Source organism: Nicotiana sylvestris, chromosome 1, assembly GCF_000393655.2.
Source record: "Nicotiana sylvestris chromosome 1, ASM39365v2, whole genome shotgun sequence".
NCBI lineage: Eukaryota > Viridiplantae > Streptophyta > Magnoliopsida > Solanales > Solanaceae > Nicotiana > Nicotiana sylvestris.
The window spans coordinates 178,025,233-178,036,087 of NC_091057.1; the positions used below are offsets into that span (position 1 = coordinate 178,025,233).

Consider the following 10,855-nt stretch of genomic DNA (forward strand, 5'->3'; position numbering starts at 1 on the left):
TTTGATATTTCCAGCATTCATGGGATTCAATCCCTATTCTCGTTGGTCTATTAATTAATAAGAACAAGCAACATAAGAGAATTCGTAAAGAACTTTCTAGTTCTTTAATATTTACCCATGTGAATTCTCTTTTATTTTTTTTCCGCATATCATACTTAAATTAGCATGGCTAAAATCAATTATGCCAACTGAATAAATTATCAATATTGATAAACTTCAGGTTTACGCCATGACGCGTGCAATTATCAATAAACTCTAAGTTTATTATGATATGAGTTTTTATATCAATAAACTTCTACTTTATCATGTCATTCTTTTATTTGTGTAGTACAAATTAGAGAATAAAGCGGGTAGCTTTTCACATACATGTCACCTCGCGACAAGTTGTATTAATATAAGATATTAAATCTTTCCTTTATTTATATTCTCAATATAACCAACCGCTTTCGCGAATACTTTAGAAACTCAATAAGTTTCTTTAAGACTTACTACAACACAATACCTTATTGGTAATCAATTGTGTTTCTCCAAAATAGTATAATTGGCTCTTCCAGAGTTCTCACTTAATTTTGTACTACCACATATTCATCAACATCCATATGGTAAATATCTCTTTCAAGAAGGAAGTTATACCATTATGGTTATGGTCAAAATTATATGCAAGATCTGTTTCTTGCATTATCATTGTCTTTAAATAATCACATTGCCAAAATATATTGGCGTACAATAAGTATGTGACCAATGACCATTTATGCCATAATAATGATATTATTTTCTTATTTTCTCTCAAACCTCCTTCTAGAGGTGAGTGTGGTATATACCACTAGCACGCTCATATTCTTCCAAGAGTGAATATATATTCATAAATCACATGTTGTCACATTCACATCATGAATGAACCATAATCATCTATATATACTTACAAAATCTCATGTCAAATGGATGATAAATATCACTTTCACTTAGTGAAGGATTATTTTGAGAATCCTTATTATTCTCATTACCACAATGATGACGATTATAATTCGTCTATTGCCATGTCCACATTCATTGATACATTCATGGTAATAATTTTGTCTTCTTTCAGACTTATCACATACTACTATCACATTCTCTTAATGGAATGAGAATGGAGCAAATTCAATGGGACGGATTTTCAATTCTTTGCCCACAATCATACATGAATTTGATCATGGCAAGGCATAGTAATTTTACCACTTTGGGTGGTTATAATTTCTTTCAAATTCCATTAGAGTTACAATCAAAATTTATCGTCTTTGCTTGTATTTAAAATTAAATTATAGAATGTCAAGAATTTGAAAGAGAAAAGTAAAATACTTACCTTAAATCCAAAATTTAATCATGAAGGAAGTTCATGGAACAATTGACAATCATTATGTTCAATCTCAAAACTTCTACTCAATTGGTTAGAGTCTCGTGTTGATAATGTATTATAAAACAATAAAAGAAGAAGAAGAATATTGCAGAGAAAAGTAAGGAGAGAGAATTCTCATTGATTTGAGATGAATTACAATGGAATAGGATCCCTTTACTTATAGGGAAAGAGTGACTTAGCCACCAAGTAAAATCCCTAAAATCTCTCTAAAATATAGACATTCACCTTAAATAAAACTATGGGTGTTTAACGGGTGGACCGGGCCGGGATGGGTAGGAGAATCTATTACCCGTACGGGTTATGGTCCGGGCCGGTTATGGGTTGGGGCATACCGGGTTTAACGGGTTCGGGTTCATCCGGGTAAAAATTGGACCGTAAGGGTTGCGGGTTCATGGGGCCGGGCCGGGTTATTGTTATTTTTATTTTTATTTTTTGTATTTTTGTATAACTATTGTAAGTTATATTAATATAAAGTAAAAATATAAAGAATACAATGAAGATGGGAAAAATTGCACTTATAAATTGCAAGTGCTACATTTATTTCAAAATTACAAAATTGAAGTTTGCATTTAACAAGTAAATTAACAAAAAAATAGTAAAACTAAATTTTCATGCATAATAAATTAATAATACTTCAAATTAATCTAACAAACTAAAACATTAAGCATAAATACGTCTAATAATTTTAAAATAACACAAATTGTCTCAAATCAATTTAAATATGAATTTCCGGAGGACGCTCAAGACAATACTTTATATGCCTCCTTAAACTGTCTGTGCCAGACTTTGAACGAAGATTTAAGACTTGACCACAGTTCTTGCACTTTACTTTCTGAACTTCTTCATTTTCTTCTACCACCTCAAAGTGTTCCCAAACATATGAGCGCACTCTAGAAGTACGAGGCATGATTTAACTTGAATTGAGATTTGAGAATTGAGATTGAGAATTGAGAGATGAGTGAAAAAATGAGGAAGGGGAGGGGGGGTATTTATAGTTTTTCAAAGGGGGGTTAATTTTTTTTTTAAAAAAAAAACAAAAATGGGCTAAAAATACAATTAAGCCGTTGGGCAACGGCCATAATGTGAAATGGACCGTTGCCAACGGTCAGAATCTGAGCCCACATTTAAAAAAAAATTATTACCTTTAAATCGGTTTGGGCCGGTCCGGTTAACCGGATGAACAGTGTTTGTTCGTTGACCGGGTTTGATCGGTCCAGTTAACCGGTGGTCAAAATGTGAACGGAGCAAATCCCCTACACCCTTAACCTAGCCCAACCCAGCCCCCTTCTACTGGTCCGGGCCGGTTCCGGTTTTAACCGGTCTGGGCCGGTCCGGAACCGGCCTGACCCGGCCCTTAGACACCCTTAAATAAACCTGTATTATAAATACGTTTTTTTTTGTTTCTTTTTCTAAAACAAACACCCTACTATGTGGGCTACGGCCACGAGCCAAATGAAGTTAATCTTTGAAAAGTAAAAAGAGAAAACTGGCCACCAAGAAGAGCCAAGAGTCGAACACAGAGAGGCACCGCCTTCATCGAGTCGCCTCAGTTACATATAATTGTACCAAAGTCAATTTGCCTACTACGAAAATGTGTGGCCTAAAGGCTTTTGTCAATGTCTTTGGCATTGTGATATTTCCATATACCAAATTTTTGAAAAAGTTAACATGACCCCACTGCAGATTAAGAACGTACTTGAAGAAAAAATAAAGCTTCCTCCGTGTGTTAATTATGTATTCTTATTTTGGTTATTTTAGTTACGCTATTACTGTAGTTGAACCTGTTGCAACTAGGGATGACAAAATGATTAAAAGAAAAACAGTTAACCACCCATATTATCTATTAAAAATATGAGTTGGATAATAAACTTTTTAAAAACGGGTCAAATATGGATAAGAACCATATTATCCATTTAGAAAATGGATAACCAATGAGTAACCAATGAGTAACCAATGGATAATCAATGAGTCTAACTTTTATATTTTTAAAGCCTCAAATTGGGGGTTCCTCAAATTAGGAATAGCGAGACTAATGGCCTTTTTGACCAAGCTTCTTTTTGGCCTAAAGTGCTCTTTTTTTTTGGCCAAAAACACTTTTGGCCAAAAATTAAGGTGTTTGGACAAGCTTTTGGAAGGAAAAAAAGTGCTTTTGAGCAGAAGCAGAAGCAACTTTGGAGAAGCAGAAAAAAGTAGCTTCTCTCCAAAAGCACTTTTTTGAGAAGCACTTCTGAGAAAAATACACTTAGAAGCAGTTTTTTAAAGTTTGGTCAAACACTAATTGCTGCTTAGAAGTGCTTTTCAAACTAATTAGCCAAACACAAACTGTTTCTCATTAAAGTTTACATTTAATACTTCAAATTAAAGTTCAATGCCTTCAACATAATACTTCAAATTAATCTAACAAACTAAAACATTAAGCATAATACGTCTAATAATTTTAAAATAACACAAATTGTCTCAAATCAACTTAAAATCTTAAATACGAATGTCTGGAGAACGCGCAAGACAACTCTTTATATGCCTCCTTAAACAGCTTGTGTCCTCCAACTTTGGACGATGAGTGTTGACTCGACCACAGTTCTTGCACTTTATTATGTAAACTTCTTTATTTTCTTCTACCACATTAAAGTGTTCCAAAACAAATGGGCGCAATCTAGAATCACTGGACATGATTTAACTTGAATTAAAAATTTGAGTTTGAGAAATGAGAGAGATTGATGATTTTGTAACAAAAATGAAAGAATGAGGGGGTATTTATAGTGAAAATAGGGGAAAAGTGTAATTATAAAAAATTTGGGGTTAAAACAAAGTTGGGGGAGGGTTAAATGGCTATTTTAGAAAGCCCAAACGACTATTTTTGCAGGCCAACGGCCATTTTTTAAATGTTGCAACGGCTAAAAAAATTGGATTTTTTTTAAAAAAAAAGTAGTCGTTGGGCCCGTTTGAGCCCGTTTAGGACCGGTTGAACCGGCCCACTTAAGACCCCGGTCCCGGGCCTAATGGGCTTATTCAATGAACCGGCCCACTTGAACCTCAAGCCCCCCGATCCCGAGCTTAAACGGGTACGTCAGTTTAGGCTCACTACCCATATGGGCTCGCAGGCCTGGGCTCTAACCGGCCCACTTGTCACCCTTACTTTGGGTCAGCCCAAGGCAAAGTGTGATTCCAAGCACTACTTCCCTTTCCTTACACTGGGAGAAAGCAACTTCCTTTCATTGATAGTGGATCCACTCAGTGGCGGAGGTAGGATCTCCACGAAGGGGGTTAAAAAAAAAATTATAGCTAGTGGAAATTGAATCTATGACCTTATGAATGTTTTGAACCCCCTTGACCACTAAACTACACTTTTGGGTTATATTAAGGGGGTTCAAAACTTAATATATAAAGGTAAAAAATAGATTTTGCCTTATATATAAAGTGTAATTTTTCGGCGGAAGGGGGTTCGTCCCCCCTGGATCCACTCGCATCTAATTTTCTGCTTACCCAATCTTTTTTCTTTTTAATTACATATGAAGATCAGAGAAGGAAAAAATGAAGATCATGACAATTAAATTCATACCTATGAAGGTTACCCCACGGATACCACTAAGCCAAGGATGGGTAACTGGGCCATGTTACAGCATAATTGATTGGCATTGCAATTTTGCGCCTTCCAGAAGCATCAACAAATTAAAAAAACGGGAATGCTTCTCTGACCAGTAGTAGAGCTCGAGAAAATTGCCAAAATTCGAGACATACACTGCCAGAGCACATAGCTGACCCAGTTTCATAATTATACAGCAAAGTTCTACAAGATTTATATTATATGCTAACGAATCTCCAGTATAGATACCTTATGTACATGTTACTGTACAATACAAAAACAATCACCACTTGCTATAGGCTCCCATACTGTACCAACATATCCCCAGAAGCAAGTCAAAGTGCCTTATGTACATGTTACTGTACAATATATACAAAATCACCACTTGCTATAGGCTCCCACAAAGTTCCTAACAGCATATCCCCAGAAGCAAGTCCCAAGTGGCTTGAAGGCTAAAGCTTTCCACACCAATCAAATGGTATAAGTTGCTTTCCAAACCACATATATTAACAGCCCCCATACACACCACATCGTGTCTTCCCATCTGATTGAGATAGGAGATGTGTTACTCATTCAACCCGTACACTTCTGCTACTGCTAGTAGCTCACCAAATCAGATCCTGTTAGTTGCACCTGGAAAAGTGACCTCCAATATTTGTCTTAAACACTTTAGATCGTAGAGGTTAATGCTGATGTTAATCTAATCAGTAATCTCAAACTAATGCCAAAAGCCAAATCGAGTTCCACATGAAACGGTCTCATAACCGTGAACGGCGGAAGAATCTCCCGGCATTTAATGGTGAATGCTTACGTGCTGAGGAAGTTGGTTGGCCTTTCGAGGAAGTAGAAAACTTAACATCCCAACCTTCAATGTTCTTAGGAACACAAGCATCAAAAAGGATTTGGCCAAGCAAAGTGTGTGCACTTAAACTGGGATTTGGACAAATAGGCAGATCTTTTCTTTCCTCCGGGGAAGAGCCAGAATCACTACTATTTTGATGCTCAGATGAACTTGGCAAGAAAAAGTGATCGTTTGGCCCCCCTGCAACTCTTCTAAAACTTCCGTTTGAGTCAGCTGCTGCATTTTGGAGGTCACATATCAAGTGAGATATCTCATCATGCATATCATCCAAGCCATTTCTCTCTCCTAGTTTCTTAATTCTGCAAGTGAAAACTGAAACTGCATGAGCAAGCAGTTGATCTATAGCAGCCCCATACCGGATTGGATCACTCTTGTAGAGACCTGCAAGATGGCAGAAAATGTCTGATTGTGCATGTTGAAAACATGGAATTCAGAGAAAATTGGAACCAATGTTATATCTGCAAGGAACATGAGACAACCAAAAGGGCAACGTGCGCTAGATACGGGACAAAATGTGCCAAAGAACAAAAAGGCAGAAGCACACTAACATTATGACAAGAAAAGTACATAGCAAGCGACTAGTCACAAGAACAACTAACCTAAGTGACAGGAACTCTTCCACTTTATCATTTTGACATCCGCCCCCATGTCTTGCAAGCAGTGAGCAAATTTAAATACAGATTGATATGGAGCAATATCATCATTCTCGGAGCACAAAATGAGAGAGGGAGCCCCAAAACTCTGTAGCAAGACAGGATAAATCAGCTAAGAGGATAACATATTAGGAACGCCTTAATGACTTCTGGCTAGCTGAAACTTACAACTGAGGAGTAAAGAGTTCGCCAATACTCAGAACGCTGGGATCCAAACCTAGTAAGGAACAAGGCATCTAGTCCAGAAGTAAACCCTTTCCCAACGAAAGAAAGCAGCTTTGTGGAGCCAGGGATCTTCAGAAATGTGGGAGGCACAGCAAATTGTGTTCCAAAGTCCACAGTAAAATCTACAGGACCAGAATCATAAATTTGACCTGAGATGCAGTTAACAGCCAGTTGGCTCTCCTCCTGCAAAAGAGAATGAACGATTCAAAAAAACGTTATATGCTATCAATAACTCATCCCAGGGGAAAATATAGATCTCCCAATACATAGCAATGTACGTATTCCAAACTCAAAGCACACTCAAAGAAGGGCGTACCAGATTAACGTGAGCTTCACATCTCCCTTTAACAATCTGCATCAAGTGGAAAGTGTTAAAGCATAGCTCTCAATAACAACAGACTAAGAACTTTATCCTTAGGTCAACATAATTTTTCAGTCAAAGCCACAAGAGATCTCAACGAGGTGGCATAGGAGATGTAAATACACAACAGAAAATATGCATGCAAGCAAAATGAAACTGTGTGTATCAAAAAGTCTTGTGGTTGATTGTCGAAGTCACTATACCTGAAAAAACTTATACATGCAGGCCTTAGAACCACCAGACATAGCTGCAACAACTACTGGACGAGGCCGACGTCTTAGTTCCTACGCAGTTAAAAATAAGAATATTAGGACATGAATGGGAAATTTGGGCCAATAATTTACCTATCTGCTGCATGTTCGGACTACATCATTATAATAGCATCTTCGTTGCGAATTTCACAAATGGGGTTTCACAAATCAAACTCTTAATTCACACATGTCTTTTAGGTCTCGGCCAATTTACCTCAAATTTTCACATATGTGGTTGTTATGCCATTAACAGTCTTATACTGTCAGCAAAACCCTATAGAACAAAGTATACCAAGATCAGCAAAAGCACAGGTGAAAAGCTAACCTTTACGAGCTCTCTAAAAAGAGAATATGCCAGTGATGTAGCCTTCTCAGTTATGAATCTGCACAAATTATCCACGGAGTCAATCTTTTGAACTACCGACTAAAGAGAAATCAACAAATTATATTCATCGGTGTACGCTGTTTGTGATGCAGCCCGAAAACAAGGGAAAAGATCCTGATCACAATGTATTAAAGATAAGAAAAAGAAGAAACCCTACCCTATCCCCTGACCCGTAACTTCTCTATTGTCTCCTTGAATGACACAAAATGCAAGATAATCCTGAGCCAAAACAGATATTCCCCAAATCAGTCTTTAGCAGTCCAACATCAAACGCATCTCGCCTTTTCTTGAAATTTCAAATGCTTCATAGTGTATTAGGTGAAGTTATAATGTCAAGACGCAAATTTGCATGTTTTCTAAAGAACCTAAGCTCTCATCTGTAGAAAGTTAGCCAAAGATTAATCTGTGTATGCCCAATTAGATCCACTAAGTTTACCAACAACAGTGCACTACCACACTTGTAAAATACCAAATTTTAATTAAGCTTTTTGATAATCTAAAAGAAAGACGAATCGCCAAATACAAAATGTGCCTAATGTTCTTTTTTATGTGAACTCGCCACGAAACCAGCAAAACTTAATACACCTTACCTGTGGTTGAACACAGACCATCTTTTAGTACTTAAACATGAGCAAGTAGACAGATTTAAAATACATAAATATGACCACTAATTTATGACAACGTACTACATAGTCCATAATAGGTTTGCGGTTAACTCAGTTCAATTGAGTATTAATTCTCCTAATTTAGCTTGAATTTTGATAAAGTATCACCACAAACACAGAACAAATGGAATGATACAATGACAGATACATCATAATTTATTTGCGCAATCACACTCAGAGAAACACATAATAATCCTAAAATAAGAGTTAATTTGAGCTTACAGGGTGGTGAAATCAGCAAGGCAGACAAGGGAGGTCCAACCAAGGGAGGCATAAAGATCAACATAATTCTTCAATTCAGCTTCCTGAATCGAAACCCAAGCGAAGATTATCACAATTCCTTTGACCTTTTCTTCCGAATTCCTATCATTTCGGTCCCAATAAAATCTTCCACCGTCGATTGACATGTCAGAATTAAACCCTAACTTTGATGAAATTGAAGCAATTTGGGAAGGGAGCGCGATAGAGATGAAGGTAGAATGAAGTTGAGTGGGTGGGTGGGTAGGTGTAGTAGTTGGTAAAGGATCGCGATATTGCGCACATGTGCCACCTCAGAGTCTAAGCACGCGTTTAGGATGATTATCCTCCGCCACTACAACAGAAGGGACCACAACGGCGTCGTATCTACATAACTCGTGCCAGTCTATGCTGATGTGGCAATTGTGCTAGCAGCAGTACTTGGATTTGGATATGGTTCCCCCTTAATACTCGGCTAAAACAACGAAGGGTCAAAAAATATCAGCTAAATGAACACACTTATCTTTTTCAGGAAAAAAAAAAAGGAATATTCGCATCTTGTGTCTGGACCAAAATGAATGCAAATATATACAAGAATATGCGTAATTTATATAACTTTATTTTTTAGTCATGATGAGTTAATTATGCAGTTTTAACGTTGATTTATCATTTTTTTAATTAAATTATTTAATTTAATGCAAAAACTGGGAAAGAGGGAGAGGGAAAAAACAAGAACTAGGTAATCCTGAAAAAGGTTATACTATGTCAACTGATTCATTATCGGCAGTAATCAACTACGAATAATTGTCGGGTCTAAATGAGTAGAAAGATGTATCAGATAAAATGTGTAATCACTCTGGCATTCAATTAATTAAGCGCTAGCAGATAATATTTCTTTTTTAAGAGGCCGCTTGAAGTAAGATTGGACTTTGGCTGTAACCAACAATAGCATCTAATGGACATAGAAATAAAGTCGCAGATTGTACCATTATACTCCTTTATTGAACCTAAATTGCAATTTCACCTCCCATTCTTGAGATTTTAATACAATATTGGCAGGCTTTTCCCTTATGTTAGACATGAGGGCAAATTTATCTGAGATGTGAAGTATCATATCTACTTTCCCTTCTCGTCACGGGAGGAAGGGAAGGTAGTATTTTGTAAATTTTTGTTAATAAAACAGCGTGACATGGCAAAATTAAACTTTGGACATCAATGTTGTAGTATTAGTATTGAACTTGTTTGTTAGAAAGTTTTATTTGTTGGAAATAAACTCCTACAAAAATAATTTTCAGGGAAATAAAAGCGGAATAATAACGTAGCATCGAGATACGGTAATTAACAAGAATAAAAGAGTAACAACGACACCAAGATTTTTACGTGGAAAACTCTTTTGAATAAGAGAAAAAACCACGGCCCTGAGAAGAGCAACTAATATCACTATAGCAAAGAATTTTACACTTTGTAGGTCCGAGTAAAATACTCAAAAGACCACTACAACACTCAAAAGAAATAACCCTCTTTTGATATTCCCACCTCACTACAATATCACTCACTCTCTATTTTTCTCACAGACTATTTTCTTATACCCTATCTGTGAAACCTCACTCTTTCTTTCTAACTCTCAAATATATTTTTCCTCTGAGATTGGTGTGTCAAAAATGAGAGCTGAAGCTCTCCTTTTATAGGCAGAACCTCGCCTACTACGCTTGACATTATTCTTCTGCACGCCTGCCATATTTGACAAATGTAGAAGGGAAACATGGGCCGCTAATCAAGGAAGAATATTTTCTTCCTTGATTTATAGGATGGACCCCACAAACCTCCCCCTCCAGTCTCATTCACCTGAAGGAGGTAACACCGGAGGTTCTAGTTTGAGTGTATGCCGACAAAGTTCTTTGCATAGCTCAAACTTGTCTCTTGGTACCACTTTGGTCAGCATATCCGAAAGATTCTCACTTGTATGGATCTTCTTTACCTTTAGAGATTCATCATCTACCATTTCTCGAATCCAATGATATCTCACATCAATGTGTTTGGTCCTTGCATGGTACATAGAGTTCTTGCTAAGGTCTATTGCACTTTGACTGTCACAATAGACGACATACTCCTTCTGATGCAATCCAAGCTCTTGAAGGAATCGCTTGAGCCATATCATCTCCTTGCCAGTTTCTGTAGCGGCAATGTACTCTGCTTCAGTTGTTGAAAGTGCAACGCACTTCTGCAACTTAGACTGC

At 36.9% G+C, this 10,855-nt stretch overlaps 1 protein-coding gene across 1 annotated transcript; it reads right to left on the reverse strand.

The window, feature by feature from the left end:
- Positions 1-5,065: 5,065 nt before the first annotated feature.
- Positions 5,066-8,883, reverse strand: LOC104241926 (uncharacterized). Its single transcript, XM_009796894.2, has 7 exons — positions 8,604-8,883; positions 7,657-7,714; positions 7,284-7,364; positions 7,036-7,071; positions 6,663-6,902; positions 6,441-6,582; positions 5,066-6,222 (listed from the first exon to the last, which is right to left on the reverse strand). The coding sequence occupies exons 1-7, from the start codon at positions 8,786-8,788 to the stop codon at positions 5,738-5,740; spliced, it is 1,227 nt and encodes a 408-aa protein (XP_009795196.1). The 5' UTR covers positions 8,789-8,883; the 3' UTR covers positions 5,066-5,737.
- Positions 8,884-10,855: the final 1,972 nt, after the last annotated feature.